General features: G+C 37.1%; 1 protein-coding gene across 4 annotated transcripts in view; it reads left to right on the top strand.

Annotated features, from left to right (window-relative positions):
• Positions 1-23,386, top strand: part of UBR1 (ubiquitin protein ligase E3 component n-recognin 1) — a 531,921-nt gene that overhangs the window by 486,212 nt on the left and 22,323 nt on the right. For all 4 annotated transcript variants that reach the window (XM_033952836.1, XM_033952835.1, XM_033952834.1 and 1 more), the window contains exons 41-44: positions 2,366-2,499; positions 2,927-3,035; positions 5,410-5,466; positions 13,551-13,628. In XM_033952836.1, coding sequence (XP_033808727.1) covers positions 2,366-2,499; positions 2,927-3,035; positions 5,410-5,466; positions 13,551-13,628 — 378 coding nt within the window. The remainder of the gene's footprint in view (positions 1-2,365; positions 2,500-2,926; positions 3,036-5,409; positions 5,467-13,550; positions 13,629-23,386) is intronic.

The following is a 23,386-nucleotide window of genomic DNA, read 5'->3' as shown; positions in this document are numbered from 1 at the left end:
AAGTGTGGTGCCCAAAGCTAATGAAAAACTAGACGAGACCCGCATAAGGCCAAGGAAACGCCATCGACTGCAAACCAAATCGGATTTCTCCATGGTGCGACCCAGGCTGAAAATGCTTTGGGCTTCCTTTCTGGGGGATGCCGACTCCAGCTGTATCAGCAATCAGTCCCCCTTCGGCGTCAGTGAAGCCCTGGCCTCTCCCCTGCTTTCTTCCATGCTGTTGGCCGCTACGCTCAGATGATGATGACAGTTGCACGCTGCCTCCCTTTGGGTGGAGTCTGCCCTGGGATCGCAAGCGTTGATAAGCTTTCTCCCCTCTCTGCTGCCATCCCCGCCCTGCCGTGCTGTGCCTCCTAGATGTCTGCGGCAGTCTCCGCTGTGTCAGCTGAGAGCGTCCTGAATGCCGATCTCCCACTTCGCCCGATGAAGTGTTGCGGGCCCAGGCATTAGCACGCTTGTGTGCCGCTTGCCCTGAGACAGCCCTCCAGCGACCACCACAATTTAAAGGTACCGCCGGGGGTGTTGTGTATATTAGCTCCATAAGATGCACCCTTAATTCTACCACTTTTTGAGGGGAAAAAGTGTGTCTTATGGAGCGAAAAATACGGTAACTTCTTGAGGAAGTACTAAATACACCCATGTTAAGTGCACAGGTGAAGTGGTGTACTACCCTGGGCTAATTATTCTGGGCTAACTGCAATGTGCAGTTCACACCCAATCTTGGCCTCAATTCCACCCAGCTACTGCTCCATCCCGGGCTAAACAGCACAAGATTTGTAGCACTATTGACTGTTTTTAGCATACAATAGCTATTCCCATGGGGCAATGTGGATGGTTAGCATATTAACTCCCATGCTTACTGCTTAGTACAGTTCAGTAAACATGCCAAGATTCATAGAGATTCATGCACAGAGAAATAATTTGAAAGGTATAAACTAATCTCTTCATTCTTTACTGATGATATAATGTTGGATCATTACAGCAGGTTACCCATTACTTTACCTTTCATTACTCTTACAAATTTTCTATGCCATCTTTTTCTATCATCAAAGCAGTAAGGAACTGATGTTCAAATGCATGACTAAAAAGATAATTTAATTGTTTTCTTAAATTTGATAAGAGAGCTCTGAAGTTTGGGGCAAGGCATTCTAGAGGAGTAGTGCAAAATATGCAAATGCTGTATGTTGTGTGCCCTCTCTGGATCCTTGAAGGTAGAGGAATGGAAAGAATATTGGAGATGGAGAGAGATTTGAGAGGAGTTAGAGATAGAGTTTTCCTATGGCTGACTCACCAGGAAAGAATTACCCATACCATGTGATATCCATATCAGAAAGTCTAAAACCCTAATAAATACAAAATATCTACCTTTTCATTCCATATACACCTGGATTCTGTTTCCCTGTTTTCCTGTGACAAGAATTATCAGAGAGGAGGAAATATAATTGGTGAAAGGGGTAAGAGGTATAGGGTCAAGGGCAAAAGGTGAGGGATGGGGGCTCAGGCATGTTTCATTAAAAGAAAATACCATTATATCATGGATGACTGACATTTTATGTGTGTATAAGAGGTTTTATAAAATTTACCCATATTATATGGAAAAATGTGCTCAGTGCCAAGAAAGACTTATATTTTTGTGCAACCTCTATGCACACATTTTATATGCTAGCAGTTATGCTTATTCTCGAACCAGGTGTAAATATGTCTGTCTTCAGCAAGTTGTGGTTACGTTTACCTCTATACATACAGAAGTGCCCAAGTGTCTTTTTTAAAATAGGCACCTTCCCTGCTTGGAAACCTAGGTGACTTGTTATAAAATTATGTCTTTGTTTCTCTTTTTCTCCTGATCCTCTTTGGCAGAAAGGGGACAGAGAGGTGTGGTCATGCTCCACCATGCTTCCTGTGATCCTTTCTGGTGGCAGAAATGGTATTGCTATTCCGGTGTCTTCTGTGTGTCACCTCCAGATGGAAGAAAAGGCAGATCAATCTAAAATACCTTCCCATCCCCCTCTTCTTCCTCTAAGTGATATACTGTAAATTCAGATATACAAATTTTTCTCTGAATTCTAATTGCCAGCTGTCAAAATCGACTTTCTATTAGGTCACTAGCACTTTGAAATCCTGGCATGACTTATATTATGAGATAAAATTAAATAACATTTATCGTCCCATCTCCTTTACAGGTAAATGTGTAAGAAGTTACCATATCCCTTTGAAACAGTGTAATTGTAGTATGATGTAGCCCTGAAAGATGGAGGCCAAACAGAAGAAAAAGAGATAGAGGATGGACCAGTGAATGAATTTTTTCAATTTCTCAGCATTTTGTTTCTAAAATGTACTCCACTCTCTCTCATTATCTTTCTTTTAGCTGCTTAAGGCAGGATATCCCAGGCTGGTATCTATGGGACTGTGTGAAGAAGGGGATAATACCTTACCTCCGCTGTGCTGCTTTATTTTTCCATTATTTGCTGGGCGTGACACCTCCTGAAGAGCTGCAGTCTTGTGAGTGCAAGGGATAGAGCTCTGAAAACTAAATGAAATATTAGTTGTACTATTTGAATATTGAGCTAGCCCTTGAGACTGAAAAAAAGAACACGGACAAAGGAAGAGTTTATAATGGTTGATCTTTGGAGAAAAAGGCACATTAATTTTAGTTTTAAACACTGGCCTATTTAAATCTGTATTGTAATTTTATGCATCTGTAAACACTTCAAATCATAGCGAAGTTGTGAAGGAGAAGGAATTCCATATTGAGTATCTGAATGTGAACCACTTAGGCTATAAGTGGTATATAAATACTAAAATAAATAATAAAAAAATATTTCTAGGAAAGAGAAACAGGAGTTTATTCAGACTTGCAAAGAAAGAGCATGAATTGGATACTTGTAAGTGGGACTTGAAGTACTCATTCTGCCTTTTTGTTTTGTAGCTTCACAAGAAAGACACTTCAAGGCACTTTGTACTTACCTGTCACTGCCTACAAATCTGTTCCTGCTTTTCCAGGAGTACTGGGACTCTGTTAACCCTATGCTCCAAAGGTAGGGATATAAAGAAATGAACAGACTTCCTGGATTGAGAATATTTGGTAGTGGTTACTTAAAAATTATAGTTAGTTGCCTATAGTTACCAGATTATGAACTTTTTTTTTTTTTTTTACTGATAACATAGCCTTTCTATAGACACATACAAAATGTTGAAGTCTGCAAGCCAGCACGATATCAAAATATTATAAGAATATAAGAATGTCAAGTGCTGTATATTTTATTAGTAATTTAATGTTTTAATATTAATCACTTGTTTGTCAGTTTTAAAATGAATAAAGAATTTTTTAAAAAAAAGGAATGTTTTGATTGGTGGGATAACAAATTTTAATAAAACTTAGAACTTGGTGACTAGAGAATGACACGGTAATCCGCAGAAACAGGGAGGAAAAAAAACTGCTCACTGAGGGTAAGGGGACAAGGCCATTTAGCAGCCCTCCTCACGATCGCAACACTCCCTCCTACCACCAGCAGCAAAAAAAAACATTCAGGTATCTCTTCTCCTTGTCAAGCCATCTCCTTCCCTTCCCCTCACCTTCATGGGCGCTTTTCAGAGTTTTCTCTTTCTGAGGTGTCCAGACATAATAACCATTCTCACAAGTCCCATGCGACTGCCCCAAAGCTTCTCCTCTGACGCAAGCCGCCCAAGCAGAAACAGAAAAGGGCATCAGAGGAGAAGTTTCGAAGCAGTCGCATGGGACTTGTGAGAATATTGATGTGTTCAGACACTTCAGAAAGAGTAAACTTTGAAAAGCACCCGTGAAGGTGAGGGAAGGGAGGAAGATGATTCAGTGGTGCTGAAGGGAAATGGAGAGAGGGGAAAGGGTAACAGATGCTGAAGGGAAATGAGGAAGGGAGAGAGGGGAGTAGACGCTGAAGGGAAGTGGGGAGGGAGGAGAGAGGACAGATGCTGAAGGGAAGTGGAGAGGAGAGAGGAGCAGATGCTGGTTGGGAGGAGAGAGAGGGGAGCAGACACTGGATGGGAAAGGATAGAGAGGGGAGCAGACTCTGGAAGGAAGTGGAGAGGGGAAAGAGCAAATGATGGAAGGAGGGGATAAAGAAAAAAGGCACATGCTGGATTGGGGGAAGAGGATAGAGTTAGATACTGAAAGGGGTGAAGGAAAGATGTGGCAAGCAATAAGTAGATACAATGAAAGGGAAATTGAGGACTGGAAAGTAAGAAAGTAGGCAAGAGGTAGAAAAAAATTGAGAAGGAAGAGCAGAAAAGGAAGGTAAAGGGAGAGGAAAGAGAGATACCAGAGCATTTGGGGAGGGGGAAGAGGCAGATACTAGATCTGAAGGAAGGAATGCAGGAGAGAGATGCTAAAAAAATCACCTGTTGGGGTGGGTGAAGAGAAGAAGGTAGAGATGCCAGACTGGGGTGGCGGAGGGAAGAAGATGGGTGCCAGACCAAAGGGGGGAGGTGGAGGGGGAGAGATGGAAGGGAGAGGCAAATAGTTTTTGGTAGAGGCATAGAAATAGAGCAGATGCCATATGTAGGAGGCATAGAGAAGGCAGACAGTGGATGGAAGGAAGAGAATGACAAATGATGAGAAGATGAGGAAAGCAGAAACCAGACAACAAAGGTAGAAAAAAATGCCTTTTTTTTTTTTTTTTCTTTAGGATAAAGTAGTATTGTAGCTGTGTTGATAAATGTTTATAAACAAAGCCCTGCCAGCTAAAGATCTCTTCCTCTAGTTATGCAGCCAGACCACTGATTTCTAAAATGACAATTGTACAGAATATTGTTTGTTTTTATACTTTAATAAAATAAGTTCAGTATAAAACTATTCAAGGCTTGTGCAGATGGGATCAGATGGTTTGCGGGGATGGGGACCAAGCTTGCAGGGACAGGGTGGAGATGGGGACCGTGCTTACAGGGACAAGGTCTGAGTTCGCGGGAATGGGGCAGAGATGGGGACAGATTTTTTTATATTCTCTATTGGAAACTTCTTATAACTTGGTGATTCAGTCCCTATGTCAGGCCTTCCATACCTGTCTCAGTTGGGATTACATTCACAGCTTCTTGGGAGTAAGAGAGAAATTAGGCTTCTTGCCCAAATGATGACACACAGATAGATGCCAGATAGAGGATCATTCCTGAAATATCCAGGACCAGTGCAGCCAGGATCAGAGTAGGTATGTTTAGGTGGTGAGGGGAAGGGGTGAGGAATTAAATATAAAGTAGGGGGGAAATTGGAAATTGTGAGTGAAGACTTGTGGTGCCAGAATGCTAGCTTTGGTTCCATTTTAGTTGGAATTGCAAAGGAGCAGAATATAGCTATTTTATCAAAAATGTCTTTTTAAATGCTCTCAAAAAAAGAGTTTGTTGTCAAACCAAATACTGTATACATTTTTTACCTTCACACAGGTGGTGCTCTGATTCTGCTGTGCTGAATTTTCTGAAGGGGAAAAGCAACTCACTCAGGTTGGTTTCCTTTTTTCAGGGAACCTTGGAGATGTTAAGTATCTGGTTTTGAGTAACTTGGCTGAAGGGGTTTTTCTTTTTACCAGTATGTTTCTGTGTAAACACCTTCATTAAAGAAACAATATACCGCAGCCCCCTTTACAATTTTTCCCTGTTTGTAATACCTGTCATTTCTGAGAGAGCCATAAATTCTTTTTTGTGAAAGTATACTTGTACTTTTTGAAAATTGTTGCAAAGTCCATGAGTTAAAAAGTACCTATAAACTTTGGGCTCCTTTTACTAAGATGCACTAGCATTTTTAGCGCATGCAGGAAATTACCACATGCTACGCTTCTAGAACTAATGCCAGCTCAATGCTGGTGTTAAGGTCTAGCGCTCACGGCAATGTAGCACACACTATTCCGCGCGTTAAAGCCCTAGCGCACCTTAGTAAAAGGAGCCCTTTGTCTCACTATTGACAATTTGAAAGTTGCCCCCACAGATGAGTTGTCAGTTCACTCAAGATGAACATCAATTTCTATATCTTCTGCCATTACTACATGACATTTTTATTTTATAGGGGATACTTTACAGGGTTAATAGAACCATATATGAGTTAACTAGTATCCATGTACCATTCATTCTACAGCTGACCATACAAAGAAATAATTAATTCCAATGGTCCCTTGCATAACTAGCACCACTAAGATTATATCTCACATAGAAGAGAGGTACACAAACCTATCTTTGAAGGCTACATATAGACTTGATGATCAGAATATCCATAATGAATATTCATCAGGCATATCATTTGAGAACCAGATTATTTTCATTGCTTTGAATTTTTTTGTGGACCTTCAGCTGGTTGAAAATCAAGAGTTCATTTATACTTTGATAACTTGACCAATAATCATCATTTGTCCGATTTTCTTGGTTTTTGAAATATTATAAATCTTATAAATAGCTATGTTGAAAATCACTTTAATTCCACTTCAATTTTCAATCAATAATAGTATGCTTATCTTTTTCTTTTTTTGATGATAGAAAGAACTAGACTCCTGACATAGAACTATGTTTGCTCTTTGCTGCATCAGAGGAGGAGTTTCTGCAATAACAAATTCTTATTATAATGTTCTCCTTGAAGTCTAGATTATTGTAATATTGTTTATTTTGCAGGTTATCAAAAAATGTTTACGTAGATTCCTACAATCCTGGACTTACAGAGTAAAGTCAAACAAAGAAAATCAGAACCATGGTTCAACACCTGGGCGTACCCTAAGGATCGCCTTTATCTCCCATACTCTTCAACCTCTACATTGCATCCCTCGGCACTTGCCTAGACAAATTAGGCCTAACCTCCTATAGCTATGCAGACGACATCACCATTCTCCTTCCTTTTGATCAACCAGCGCCCTTCATGATAGACACACTACACAGAACACTAAAAACAGTAGCAACATGGATGAAAGAGCACAAACTGAAACTGAATCCAGATAAAACAAAATTCATCCTCCTCGAAAATAACAAAACCCCAACCATAACAAACCTAGTAATAAACTCAATCACATACCCCATTCAACCCACTCTAAAACTTCTGGGAATGCTGATAGACAGAGGCTGTACCATGCAGCCACAAATCAACAAAACAATACAGAAATCATTCACAATCATGAGAAACCTAAGCAAGTTCTAAAATTTTTCGACAGGAAACAATTCCAGCTCTTGGTCCAGTCCCTAGTCCTGGGTCTTCTAGACTACTGCAACATCCTCTATCTCCCCTGCCCCGCAACCATGATAAAACAATTACAAACAGTACAAAACACAGCTCTGAGACTTATTTACTCACTGAGGAAACATGTCCACATCACAGCGGCTTACCTCGATTCACATTGGCTTCTATTTAAGACCATAAACGGAGACTGCCTAGCCTACTTGAACAACCGACTAATCCAAACAACCACAACCAGACAAAGGAGAACCCACACTCCATTCACGCACCCTCCAATCAGAAATGTCAAATGAAAAAAAATGTACGATGGCCTCCTGGCCACTCAAGCAGCAAAACTAGACTACCGATTCTCCAGTTTACTGATCACGACCCCAGACTACAAAACCTTCAGAAAAGAAATAAAAACCTTCTATTCAAGAAATCCTTAAAGACAAACTAACACAGCAAGAATCATCTCAATCCCCAATAGCAACCCGCTCCACTCCATAATACTACGGGAAATGTCCAGATAACTCCTTATGTAATCCGCCTTGAACTGCAAGGTAATGGCAGAATAGAAATCACTAATGTAATTGTTTGATTGATTTTAATTTAAAAAAGTCAGATTATGTCGTTCCTTATTTTCTTAAATTACACTGGCTTCCAGTTGAGGCTAGAGTAATATTTAAATTTGGTTGTATATGTTATAAGGGGTCACATGGTCTCACACCCAATGTGGACCATTTCATATTTGCTAATTTAAGACATTAAACAGTGCACTCATGCTCTATTTGTTTTTCCATCTGTCAAAGGTTGTCTATATAAAATATACTTTCAACAGCTTCTGTTGTTTGAGCTGCAACTTGGGATAAAGATTTTAGTTGTTTTGATAGCAAGTTCTGGCTCCTATCAGAATTTTTGAAATTACTGAAGACTTGCTTATTTGCAAAATTCTTGGAAGATTAAATCATTGTATTTTACTGTGACTGTTCAGTTTTTACTTCAATTTTGTTACCTTCCTAGAAATTTAAGGTACTGCAGTATATTAATATAATTTTATTTTATGTTACAACATTATTCTTTAGGGGATATTCTGGTGGCACATTATAGACACAGTACAACAGGGATGGAAGAAAAGGAACTATGAGCGCTGACTAAATTATAAGGAACAAAAAAGGATTATTAAATTGAATACAGTTCAACCTAAAGGTCTCAATGAAGAACTTGAATGGATGATGTTAGTGTAATTCTATTGGTCATCTGCAATTGTGTGAGAATGAATAAATGTCAGATGCCGTCTCCATTTTTTCAAGGAGAGATTCATTATTGGTACCTGGAAATAATAAATTTATTTATTTAAAAAATTTATATACTGCTTAAAATTCTAAGCAGTGTACAATCAACATACAAAATAGATAAAAACAGTACAACACATTAGTTATTAACACTGAACAAATGTCTTTGCATGAAACCTTATTCATAATCTCATATAAATGCATCCACAAGCAAATGTGTTTTCAGTAATTTTTTAAAACATTTCTAGGCCTACACAAATGCAATTGACCTCAGTGTATTCCAAAACTTCACACCTGCTACTGAGAACATCGACATCCCAATTCTTACATGTGTTATAGTACATGCCCTATTTAAGGCTAATCTCATAGCATATTCTGATCGTAACTCTCTTCTCGAAGAATATGGTTTTAACAAGTCCTGAAAACAATCAGGGGCCTTATGGTATGGAACCTGGTATACAATGGATAATACTTTAAATTGAACTCTTTGCTGTATTGGAAGTCAAAGTAACTGCCTCACGATTGGCGTTATATGGACCTACTGAGGAACACCTGTAATTAGTCTTGCTGCAGAATTCATCAGTACCTGCAATGCCCTGTTCTTCATTTTCACTACTCCGAGATAGAGCACGTTGTGTAATCTAACTTACGTAATATCAGCGTTTGTACCACAGTACTAAAATCATACGGCAGTAACATTTAGCTTTAGCCTATACAGCATTTGCAATTGTGCATAACCCAACTGAATAGTCTTCAAGATTTGATACCCCATTGTTAATGCAAAGTCCAACCATATCCCTAATACCAACATTTCCTTTTTCACAACTAACTCATTCCCCAGTACAGTTAACTACTCTAATTCAATCTGTTCTTTATCTATCCCTACTAGCATTACTTCAGTTTTTTTGAACATTCAGCTGTAATCCATTCTACAACACATGCTATGTATAAATTTAGTAGCAGCCCAATACTTTGAATATCATTTCCCACAGGGAAAAAGAACAGTATGTTGTCAGCAAAGGTTGGTGAAGTTATTTTATTGTAAGAAGATGGTTATGGACTTCAAGGAGAATGTTATAATGAGAATTTGTTATTGCAGGAACCCCTTCCCTAATGCGGCAAAGAGCAAAATATAGCACTATGTCAGTCTCGTTCTCTGTATCATCAAGAAAAAGATAAGTGCACTATTTGAAAATTGAAGTGGAATTAATAAGATTTTCAACAAAATTATTTATAAGATTTATAATATTACATATACCAAGAAAATCAGACCAATAATGATTATTGATGAAGTTATCAAAGTGTAAATGAACTCTTGATTTTCAACCAGCTGAAGGTTCACAAAAAAATTCATTATAGAAATTTGAGATGGGATTATGTCTAATTTGAATTAGAACATGTAATCCAACAAGGAAAATACTTATTTATATTGGTGGAGATTTTAATTTTCCTGGATTAATAGTGTTTTTGAGACCACATTATTTGTGTTATTTTATAAGGACACATATGTACCTAAGTGCATTTATAAAATTATACCAAGAAAAGTAGACACACACATTTACACCTGTCTGAGGCAGGTAAGAACATAAGAATTGCCGCTGCTGGGTCAGACCAGTGGTCCATCGTGCCCAGCAGTCTGCTCACGCAGCAGCCCTCTGGTTAAAGACCAGCGCCCTAACTGAGACTAGCCCTAACTGAGTACGTTCTGGTTCAGCAGGAACTTGTCTAACTTTGTCTTGAATCCCTGGAGGGTGTTCTCCCCTATGACAGACTCTGGAAGAGCGTAGCAGTTTTCTACCACTCTCTGGGTGAAAAAGAACTTCCTTATGTTTGTTCTCCCTACCTTGGAGAGGGTGAACAACCTGTCCTTATCTACTAAGTCTATTCCCTTCAGTACCTTGAATGTTTCAATCATGTAACGATCATGTAACGAATCTGCACAATCTCGCCCCCCAAATCTGATCCCGTAAACTGTTAACCACTAATCTCTAACTATGAATGTTCCATTCAATTTGTAGAATTTTCTAATTCATTGTAAACCGCATTGAATCTTTCTAATTCATTGTAATTCATTCTAATTCACAGAATCTTTCTAATTCATTGTAAACCGCATAGAACTTCATGGTCCTGCGGTATATAAACTGTTATTATTATTATTATTCCCTCTCAGTCTCCTCTGTTTGAGGGAGAAGAGGCCCATTTTCTCTAATCTTTCACTGTATGGCAACTCCTCCAGCCCCTTAACCATCTTAGTCGCTCTTCTCTGGACCCTTTTGAGTAGTACTGTGTCTTTCATGTACAGTGACCAGTGCTGGATGCAGTACTCCAGGTGAGTGCGCACCATAGCCCGGTACAGCGGCATGATAACCTTCTCAGATCTGTTTGTGATCCCCTTCTTTATCATTCCTAGCATTCTGTTCGCCCTTTTCGCCTCCGCCGCACATTGCGCGGACGGCTTCATCGACTTGTCAATCAGAACTCCCCAAGTCTCTTTCCTGGGAGGTCTCTCCAAGTACCCCCCGGACATCCTGTTTATCCCAGGACAAGCAGGCAACATATTCTCTACATGTGGGTAACGTCACCGACGGAGCCCCCCTAGCGGACGTTTTCACAAGCAGACTTGCTTGAAGACCTTCAAGCTTGCGATTGGCCCACGCATGACCCTCCCACCCGATCTAGGGCATGCATCTCCTCAGCATGGCCTCAGTTCAATGTTTTCCGCGGAGCCAGAAGCACTGCTCCCTTGCTGCACGCGATCTCGTTGTTCCTCTTGCACCGCGTCTTTCTTTGTTATTTTTGTTTGAGTCGCTGTGCTCGCGTCTTTGTTAATTATTTGTTATTTTTGTGTCTTTTTGACCGGGTCTCCGGTCATGCTCTGGCCGCCTGGCCCCGCAGGGCGGAGGCTGTCTTTTTTCTTATGTCCCGGCCTTGCACCGGGTTCAAGAACTGCACTAAGTGCAACCGGGTTATCTCCATCACCGATCATCATCGTTGGTGTGTGGAGTACCACGCTGAGTCATGTCCGCATTGTGCGACTCTACAACCGCCGGATCTTCGTCGGAGGGTGGCCAAGATTCTTCAACTTTTCATGCATGATATTTTTGTTACCTACATGCATCACTTTACACTTATCCACGTTAAACCTCATTTGCCAATTTGATGCCCATTTCTCGAGCTTGATTATATCACGTTGCAGATCTTCGCAATCTCCCTGTGTCTTCACTACTCTGAATAACTTCGTATCGTCCACAAATTTAATCACCTCACTCATTGTACCAATGTCCAGATCGTTTATAAAGATGTTGAAGAGCATGGGTCCAAGCACCAAGCCCTGCGGCACCCCACTGGTGACGCTCTTCCAGTCTGAGTATTATCCATTTACCCCCACTCTCTGTTTCCTATGCTCCAGCCAGTTTTTAATCCACATGAGTATTTCACCCTCGATTCCATGGCTCGCAATTTTCCGAAGTAGTCATTCATGTGGAACCTTGTCAAACGCCTTCTGAAAATCCAGATATACAATGTCGACTGGGTCACCCTTGTCTATCTGCCTGTTTATTCCCTCAAAGAAGTGCAGCAAGTTCGTCAGACACAATCAGCCTTTGCTAAAACCGTGCTGACTGGTCCTCATCAGCCCGTGTCCGTCAAGGTGATCGATGATGCGGTACTTTATCAGCGACTCTACCATCTTTCCCGGTACCGAGGTCAGACTCACCGGTCTGTAGTTTCACGGATCTCCCCTCAAACCTTTCTTGAAGATCGGTGTAACATTCACCATCTTCCAATCTTCTGGAATCTTTCCCGATTTGATCGACAGATTGGCTATTAGTTGAAGCAGTTCAGCTATGGTCCCTCTCAGTTCCTTGATGATCCTCGGATGGATGCCATCTGGTCCCGGGGATTTATTGCACTTAAGCCTATCAATCTGCCTACACACCTCCTCTAGACTGACTGTCAATCCTGTCAGCTTTCCATCTTCATTTCCAGCATATAGCCTGATGGGTTCTGGTATGCTGTGTAAATCTTCTTCGGTAAATACAGACGCAAAAAATGTGTTCAGTTTGTCGGCAATTGCTTTGTCCTCCTTTAACGCTCCCTTTATTCCATGGTGTTTGTATATGTACTGGAAATAAAGGAGCATATGCCTATTTTATAAAGTATATGCATAAGTGCCAATTTCTACATCTGGGAATATATGCAGTTAATATACCTTGTAAAAAATAAAAATAGACACTTTGGAGGGGATAATTTTATAGGAGGGATTCCTATGTCCAAATAGCAACAAAGCGCCTATTTTTTAAAAGCAACAAAGCTTATTTTATGAAGGCACCTAGAAATCTTATCAGAACTATTCCCAATATTAGACAGACATATGTGCTGAATTTGGTATAAATGAATGCATGTTCTTTATCTGTACCTGAATATTTTATATAAAATGCATGTATATCACAACTCCACATGTGTTATGCCTAAGTTGTTCTGAAAATGCCTACATGCAGCATGTACTGAATAAGCATGTGTGATCTTACAGGCATGTGTAAATATAGGCATATAAACAGCCACACAATTTTATACAAGGACTTTTCCACAAATAAAACTGGCTTTATATATGGAATAATCTGTATAAAATTACCCCTGGTGACCATAAGCAGCATTGTTCTTTCAAATTCATGACAAGCATACAGTGAATGTTATAACTCTTTCACTGGGTAACAGTAGCCTTATATTGTACATGCAAATACCCTTAGTCAATTTTATGATAACTCAGTTAAGCACATAAAACAATGTTCTACATACTGATGTCTGTTATAAAATTCTACACCCCCACCACCACTACCACCAATAGCCATAAGCAGAATGCAGACATGCTGGATTCAGGAAGGATCTGGGGACTGTTGAGGTAATTGGTCTAGTAGGGATGGTATTTATACAATGGGTAAAGCCACTGGTAGTTTTCATGGAGTTTCATGGTGATAGAGTCCAACAGAAACAAATTTTGACGTGAGTAGGGAGAAACTGCAGAACTAAAGATAATATATATTTTTAAATGTTGCAGGCCAAATAAAATTTTGTTTTTCCTTGTTAAATATTTCACTTCCTAGGTATCCTAGGAAAAGAAATACTTTAATTGAACTCCCTGAAGACTACAGTTGTCTCCTAAATCAAGCCTCTCAATTCAGGTAAAAAAGCTCTTCTTTGTCTCTTTTTACAGGCTTTAATTGTAGAGTTGCTCTTCCTGTAGTTAGCATGATGGTATCTTATCATGGAAAATTTTCATTGACTAGACTCTTCTCACAGTCAGGCTTGATTGGAACCCCAATCTATTTTCTGTTACATAAATACAGTTGTCTGTACGTAAGGTGATCAATCCGTGCTCACAAACTTCTTGCAGAAGGGTGTCAGTCACATCTTTCAGTTCCTCCTCATTCACCAGTAGCGTATAGTGCCCTCTTAAGTTTTTCCTTCTGCAAGCAAACTGAGAAGTTGTGTTCTGATCAGCTCTTTTTGTTTTTTATCACTTTCTGGTATTTTTCTTACATTTTGGGAGGCTTTGGGGCCTGAAGACCCCATTTTTGGGGCTACTCTGCTTGGAAGAGTTCATAGAGTCCACAAGGGCAGGCTGCAGCTCGCAGGGCAACCTCCAGGTATAGCTGTTGTGCCAGCCTGCTTTGTGCTTCTACAAGGCTCCAGGGTCCATTCCCCTGGGAGTCATCTTGCCTTCTGATTTATAAGAGGCTTGAGCGCAGGCTTTGGGGCCCCTTTGGGTTTCAAGGAGCCGGCTGCATTTTAATCTCTCTCCGTTATGCCGTGAGGATCTGTGGGGGTAGAGACCTATGTCAGCATTTAACTGACTAGCAGCCCGAAGATCTCCAGTTGTGGACTGTTTCCTGCAAGGATTTGAGACAGAAAGTTCTCCCCATTCAGTCAGGTTGCAGCAAACTGATAACAGACAGGTACCAGCAAAGCACTGTGAGTACATCCCATTATTCCCTAAGGGGGAAAATCACCATACTTTCTAATATTAAATTGATGGTGTGTCTTGGTAAGAAATAGACTGGATCAACTTACTTTAAATTATGTGGTCATAACGGAGTTCACACCGTTTAGGATAAAATTATTCAGACAATGCCAGTTCAACACTTTGCTGCTGCTGCTTCTCTTGACAGCCTCCTTTTGTTGCCGCTGCTGCTTGTGACGTAGTAGAAATCTCATAGGTTACTAAGTGCCAGCTTCCCTATATTCTACACAATGGCAGCAGCCTTCTTGTTTGAAGCATGGTTGTGGCATCCTTAGAGGCTACATAATATAATCCACATGGGCCTGTAATCATATAGCATATAACATTGGTACTACAGTATAATCCTGTTATAACGTACTTTAAGGGTCCTGGCAAAACACTCCGTTCTATCCAGAGTTGCATTTTTTTAAAGCTTTATTTAGGTCAACTTGAAACAGCGTACAATCAATGAACAACAATCACTGCACAAGCATATCGGCAACATCAATACAAAACTCAGCAAAACATTGATATGGCACGAAATGATTGCAAAACCAGAACACTAAAAGATATTCTAAATCATTATGTCGTACTGTACTGGAAAGAAAAATAATCTGTCATTTTCTTCTGGGCTGCATTTTTTTCCTAGGTTTTAGTGATGTACGCATCAAGTTTTCCAACGCAGTTCATCAATACGTCTGCTTCAGGGGGGCGTGGCTTGGACACGCATGAGGAAGGTCGGCTAACAGAAGAGCTCCGTGAAAAAAAGTCCTTGAAAGAACAAAAAAGTTACTAAAAGTGGAGATTTAAGAATTATTTAATGATAAATAAAGAAAAAAACGCGATGGCTTCAGGAAAACAAAATAAAAATGATTTTGCGGTCTCGGGAAGCAGCAAGAGAGCAAAGCCTGAACAAGAAATGGGATCAAAAACAGGAGATCCAGAAGTAATGAAAGAATTGAAAGAAATCAAAGAAATGCTTTTACTTCTTACTAAAAAAGTTAACAATTTAACTGAAGATGTATCCACGTTAAATAAAAAAATGGATTTAATGGAGTTAAAGTGTAATGACATGGAAGAAAGATTAATAACAGCTGAAAAAGAAATTTCTAACAACATAATTGAAAAAAAGAAAATTGATTTGCTTACTAAAGAGTTGGAGGATCAATCGAATCGTGAAAGAAGGAGTAATATTCGTCTGATTGGTCTCCCGGAAGGAGCAGAGAAAGGAAATCCGGTGGCATTTATAGAAAATTTACTACCTAAACTACTTCCTCTAAAAACCAAGTACCCCATAGAGATTGAAAGAGCACATAGAGTGCCTACAAAAAGATCAGGAAGGTATCAAGGACCGAGGCCACTGATCTTTAAACTGTTGCGCCACCAGCAGGTTATAGAAATTTTTCAACTCGCAAAACAAAATAAAGGATTACAATTTCAAGATGCCCGCATTCATTTTGTTCCAGACTTTGCAAAAAGTATGGCGATCAAAAGAAAAAAGCTCCTGGACTTGAGACCACAACTAAGAGAAATGGGAGCAAAGTTTGGTATAGTATACCCGGCTAATATGAAAGTAACTATTGCAGATAAAACTTTAACTTTTGACAATGCAGAAGAGCTACAAAAATTTATACAAAGCCAAGAATTACCAATGTCACCTTAATTTATCTTTATTATAGTTATATTATTTTAACTGGGAAAACTTTTATTCTATTTTATGATATACACTTATTAAATAATATTGTTTACCCATAGTAACGATTTAGAATGTTTTTAACCTTATTCAAAATTACACTTCAACGATCTTTATGCTAATGATATGGTCTGGCTAAGTATTCCATAATGGAATGAAACAGTTAAGGTATCAGCTGAATTCTACTGATCTCAATTATAATTTTTAATATTAGGAAAAACTGTATGCGAATTGAATGTAGGATGGAGCTTCCTTCCTTTAAAATAGCAGTAAGACTATTTGAACTATATGCATGTGACTAATTTAACCCCTAAAGCAAATTGAAAAGATAATTAGTATTTCAACATCTTTACTATTCTTTAATACTACAAATACTACAAATCCCAGACATCAATGCGAAAGAATCTGCGAATAAGAAGACTTCACGAAACCGGAAAGAGGACTTATAAATAGGAGGTGTTATTTTCTCGAATGGATATTAAAGAATTACTTCGGTGTATAATAAACTATTAAAATAAAATATGAATGGAACAGAAGCAAAGACCAACTTATATCTTAAAAGTGAACAACGATGAAAAACAGAAATCACCTGGAATACAACAAAATGTGATAAGAATATTAAACTGGATATAAAACTACAAAGAGGCGGTGAAAGAAGAAGGAATGATTTTCTACGAAGAAGGAAGTACTGGACATTAAATATTAGTAAATAAAGAGCATGATATAAGAATAAAAGAGACTTCTGCGTTTGAAGGGGGGGAGCTCTGGAATATAATTTTTTTGTCGCATACTTAGCTTATACCTTTATATCTTTTAATCTTTTCATGTTATTAAAGATTAATATTATAGAAAACAGTATATGATTGGGTTTGACATAATGAAAGGTTATTTCATTTTATTATATATAAATATAATATGAATATACAATGTGATATTTTTAAATTTATAAAATTAAATATATTTACATAAGACTTAAATTAATGTCAAAAATAGTAATGGAACATATAATTTGATATACAGGAACCATAGAAGGGAACTTAAAATATAATCTATACTATATGATTTATTAGATTTAGATTAAAATAAGGGTGTATTGAATAATAGGATAATAATTTAATTTAAAGTCTATATTTAACATAAAATCTCAACCGGATTTATAGAGATATGAAATGTCAAGGAAGATATTAATTATCTTTAAAATTACTATAATATATATGACTTATTTGTGAATCTTAACAGATTTGGACTTTCAGGGAGTATTTTTTGATACCGATCTAATATGTGTGTTGCCAAGTGTGCACTGCTATTTATTAGGGGGGAGGGAGGGTGGGATGGGAGGAGAGGGGAAATGGGAATGGGAAATTATATTGTTACAATGTATGGATATCTGATCGTAAAACTTATATTACATTCAAATCAAAATAGTTCTAGAATTTTAAATGGATATTAAAATATATACAATTAATGTCAATGGTTTAAATCATCCTATCAAAAGAAACAAATTATTAGGATTTCTCCATAAGCAAAACGCCGATATATACTTTATACAAGAGACTCATCTCTCAGATAATGAATCTAGGAAGTTAACAGGGGGTTGGATATCAAAATGTTTCTATTCACCTGCTTTAGGAAAAAAGGCTGGGGTAGCGATCCTGATAAATAAGAAATGCACTGCAAACTTTAAATTAATAAATTTTGATCCTTCAGGAAGATGGGTACATATTAAAATGGATTTGGGAAGTACAACCCTTGATTTATTTAATCTTTATGCTCCTAATTCGAATCAAAAGGAGTTTTTCAATCAAATTCAACAATTATTATTACCACTGGCTGCTTCTAATTTAGTAGTAGCTGGAGATTTCAATGCTGTAATGGATCCACTTATAGACAAAAAACCAAGTAAAATCATAAAATCTTTAGGACTAGATAATTTAATACAATCTTGTAATTTAATAGATATATGGCGTATCCTTCATTTTAATGATCGGGAATATTCTTTTTGTTCTCAAGTCCATAAATCTTTTTCAAGAATTGATTATATATTTGTAAATAATAACATAGCGCAGCATGTATCAAAAGCAGTAATTGATCCCATTATAATTTCAGACCATGCTGGTGTGTGGATTAACCTTCAGAATTACAATATTGATCAATTTAATTCAATATGGAGATTTAATAATGATTTATTAGCAGATTCGAAATTCTTAGAAGATCTTAAAGCAAAAATGCAAGAATTCTTTCAACTTAATACTTCTGATGACATTAATATAGAAATTTTATGGGATGCTTTTAAAGCAACAATGAGAGGAAATATAATTTCATATTCAGCTTTTATTAAAAAACAACTTAAAAAACAATATGAAGATATGGAAAAACAAATAAAAATTTTAGAAAATAAATTAATTACAAAATGGGAAAACAATACATTACAAGAGTTGTTAAAAGTAAAAGTTAAATATAATGAGATTTCTTCTCAAATTGTGAGGAAAGATATTTTCAATAAACAAGTACAATATTATGGCAATTCAAATAAAGCAGGAAAATTATTAGCAAATTTTCTTAAAGCAAAGAAAAGAAAATCTAAGATTATTGCAATTAAAGATATACAAGGTAACACACATACCAACACAAAAGATATTATAACACAATTTCTTGATTTTTACAAAGAATTATACACTTCTAATTCTTATAAAAATAAAGAACAAGACGGATTAACTTTCTTAAATTCTTTTATTGGACCGAATATTCCGGATCATATAAAAGGAAGTTTAGAAGAACCTATATCTTTAAAAGAAATAGAAACAGCATTGAAGTCTCTTAGAGTTGGATCCGCTCCAGGTGGAGATGGTTATACTGTTGAATTTTATAAATCATTCCAAAATATCATATTACCATATCTGTTAAATTTGTTTCAATATCAAATAAAGAATGAAAATATATCTGGTACTATGGCAGAATCGATAATTATAGTCTTACCAAAACCAAACAAAGATCCTACTCTGGTTTCAAATTACAGGCCTATTTCGTTATTAAATGTGGATAATAAATTAATGGCTAAAGTATTAGCATTAAGATTGGCAAAAGCTCTTCCTTTCATTATTGATGTACATCAAACAGGATTTATTGCTAAAAGACATTCATCAGACAATACTAGACTTGCATTCCACTCATTAAATTTAGCAAAAAATATAAATGATCCAGCTTTTTTAATTTCTTTAGATGCAGAAAAAGCTTTTGATAGAGTGGAATGGAATTTTATATATCAAGCTCTACAATGGTTTGGTATAGGATCCGGTTTTATTAAAATGATTCAGACATTATATAGCTCTCCTGGAGCAAGATTATATATTAACAATAATTTATCAACTAGATTTAACTTGCATAGGGGAGTTAGACAAGGATGCCCTTTGTCTCCATTACTTTTTGATGTTGTCCTAGAACCTTTATTAATTGCAATAAACAAAACTAGGGAAATAAAGGGAATCTCGTTTACCAGTTTTGAATTTAAATTATCTGCATATGCAGATGATATATTATTATATTTAAGAGAACCGGAAATTACTATTCCATGTATGCTTAATTTAATAGAAAAATACGGTACATTTTCTGGATATAAAATTAATTGGAATAAATCTGAAATCCTCCCAATTAATGTTCATTGTACCAAAGGATTATTTGATCCATATTCATTTATTTGGAAAGAGGATGGAATAAAATACTTAGGAATTATGATCAAAAATACAATTGAAGACACAGTCAAAGAGAATGAAAAACTTTTATTGAAAAAAATAACAGAAATGTGTGAGCAATGGAATCCATTACATCTTTCTTGGTGGGGAAGAATTCAAACAATTAAAATGATGATATTGCCTGTGGTTTGTTACCAAATGAGTATGATTCCAATATTTTTTCAGGGGTCATTTTATAAAAAACTTAACAATATTCTTACAAAATTTGTTTGGTGTGGGAAAAGACCAAGAATCGCTTTAGTATCATTACAAAGACCAATTATGGAAGGGGGGGTAAATTTTCCAAATTTTTATAGGTATCATCAAGCCTATATTTTAAGACAGGGTATGTATTGGATCCTCCCAGATCTCTTAGAAAATGTACCAGATTGGCTGTATTTAGAATGGCGGCTCCTGTTCCCTTTACATCCAGAACATTTAATTTCTATATCAATGCCCATAAGATACAAAGAACACAGAATCTTATTAGATACTTGGAAAACATTAAGATACATAAATAATCTGACACCAGAACCAATTGCTAAATCTCTAAATCAATCAATATGGGTAAACTCCAGGATCAGAATTGGCGGAATTAAAATCGTCTGGAAACAATGGATAATTGCAGGAATAAGAACATTAAATGACGTCATATCAGAAGGTTCCTTGCTTAGTTTTTCACAATTGCAAAATAAATTTAGACTAAATAAAACACAATTTTTTAAATGGATGCAATTGAAGCAAGCCATTCAGGTAGGGTTCCCTGAATGGAAAGTTCTTAATACTCAATATAGTTTGCAAGTTTTATGTTTCCAGACGGATTTCTTGGGTCACCAAGCCGCAAAATGGTATAAATTAATAAATGGATTTCTAAATAAAAAAAAGAAAACTGGACTTAGGGATATTTGGAGCATTGAGATTGGACAGACAATTTCTGCATCTCAATGGCCAAAATTCTGGTCCTGGAGATTAAGATTAACAAAGTCAGCATCTATGAGTCAGACATGGTTATTTTTATTACATAGAGTGTTATGGACCCCGACGCGCTTGCAAAAGATAGATAATACTAGATCTAATAGATGTTGGCATTGTAAAATAGAAGTAGGGACATTGGATCATTTAATTTTTTTTTGTCCCTGTATAAAAGCTTTTTGGAATTTAATTTGGCCCCAAATAAATATATTACTAGAAAATCACGTTGGTCTCTCATATGATACCATATTATTCGGTACTGCAATGAGAACACAGAGTCCAATATCAGCAAATAATAATAAATTACTTTTAATATTGACAGGAGTTGCCATGCAGCAAATCACACAAAATTGGAAAGATTTTACCAAACTAAATTATACATTCTGGTGGAACTCGGTATGTCACATTTACAAAATGGAGAAAATTTTGGCTTTACAACAAGGAAATATTAAAAATTTTAAGAAAATATGGGATCCATTGACTAATTATTCTAGAGATCAGATATCTTAACACATTGATAATAGTAATATAGGGTTAGGGTGGGAAATATAGATATTAATATGAAAGAAAAATGGAAAAACAATTAATAGGGGAAAGGGATGAATATTTATGATATTATTTTGTACATACATATATATTTTATTATACATTTTATATTATGTGATTCATGTATTGGAAGAATGAAAATTCTATAAATAAAAATTAAAAAAAAAAAAAAAAATACGTCTGCTTCAACAGCATCATTACCATTATGTTCAATGTAACTCTGCTATCCCATAGACCAGATTCATGTCAGAACCAAGCCACAAGAATGTTAATTTGATCCTCAAATGCACCACTCCACGTTCAAACTATTTCATAATGTTAAGTTTGATGTGCAGAATCTTCCTTGGATCAGTTTGTTTTTGAATAATTTAATACATTTTAACTTAATTATTCTAAATTTTCATTAAAGCTTAAGAAATATTTAATCAAAAAGAGTTAGCTTTAGTATTGTGGTCGCTATAAGGGACTGCTTGTGCCAACATGTTTCGCGATAAAACACTTTTTCAAGGCTAGGTCCCTATCAAGAAACAAAGCCAGATTAACAGGGCACACATACTTAATAACATCTAAAGCTCAATGTCTTAGTTCATCCACAAAACATAATAACTATTAATATATCATTTCTTACTTAATAATGAAACGCCATCAGTCTTGACCACTAACTTTTTACAAGTAAAGATGGCGGCAGTTTGATCCACTCACTTTTTAACAACCCCCCGGAGAGACAGCTGAGAGAGACGTGCTGACGTCTTCCCTCTAATGTAAATGCCAACTCGCAGGGGAAAACTCTTGAAACTGTCCCTACCTCACTCAAACAAACCAGAGCGCTAGTCAACTCAAAATTATAGTTTTTTATATCTAGTAAAATATCTCCCAATACATCCTGGCTGTTAAGAAAGTTGCCATTACATTTAGATTAAAGATCCCCATTCCAACTCCTCATTAAGTCCATAAGGAGCCACCTTATTAAGGTTATAAATATGCTACTGTTCTCTAAAGTTTAGTAACTCTTTGTTCGAGTGAGGCAGGGACAGTTTTTATAAACAATATTGCTGAAGGGCTGTCGGGTAAGATTTGCCTTTTTGCGGATGATACCAAAATCTGCAAAAGAGTAGGCACCCAGGATGGTGTGAATAACATGAAGAAAGACCAGACGAAGCATGAAGAATGGTCTGAAATTTGGCAGCTAAGATTTGATACTAAGAAATGCTAGGTCATGCATTTTGGGCTACAAAAACCCAAGGGAACGGTACAATTTAGGGGTGAACAACTTAAGTGCACGACAGAAGATCGGAACTTGGGTGTGATTGTATGTGATGATCTTAAGGTGGCCAAACAGGTTGAAATGGTAATGGCGAAAGCTAGAAGGATGCTTGGGTGTATTGGGAGAGGCATGTTCAGTAGGAAAAAGGAGGTATTGATGCCCCTGTATAAGATTCTGGTGAGACCTCATTTAGAATATTGTGTACAAATCTGGAGGCCACACCTTCAAAAAGATATAAAAAGGATGGAGTCTGTCCAGAAGAAGGCTACTAAAATGGTGCATGGTCTTCATCATAAGGCATATGGGGACAGACTTAAAGATCTCAATCTGTATATTTTGGAAGAAAGGTGGGAGAGGGGAGATATGATAGAGACGTTTAAATATCTACATAATGTAAATGCGCATGAGTTGAGTCTCTTTCATTTGAAAAGAAGCTCTGGAATGAAAGGACATAGGATGAAGTTAAGATGTGATAGGCTCAGGAGTAATCTAAGGAAATACTTTTTTACAGAAAGGGTGGTAGATGCATGGAACAGTCTTCCAGTAGAGGTGGTGGAGACATAGACGGTGTTTGATTTCAAGAAAGCCTGGGATAGTCACGTGAGATCTCTTAAAGAGGGGAAGAGATAATGGCTACTGCGGATGGGCAGACTGGATGGGCCATTTGACCTTTATCTGCCATTATGTTTCTTGTCCAATTTATCTGTCTTGACTAGATTGTAAGCTCTTTTGAGCAG

The sequence above is a fragment of the Geotrypetes seraphini genome, chromosome 7 (assembly GCF_902459505.1).
Source record: "Geotrypetes seraphini chromosome 7, aGeoSer1.1, whole genome shotgun sequence".
NCBI lineage: Eukaryota > Metazoa > Chordata > Amphibia > Gymnophiona > Dermophiidae > Geotrypetes > Geotrypetes seraphini.
This window is presented reverse-complemented; position numbering and strand designations above follow the sequence as displayed.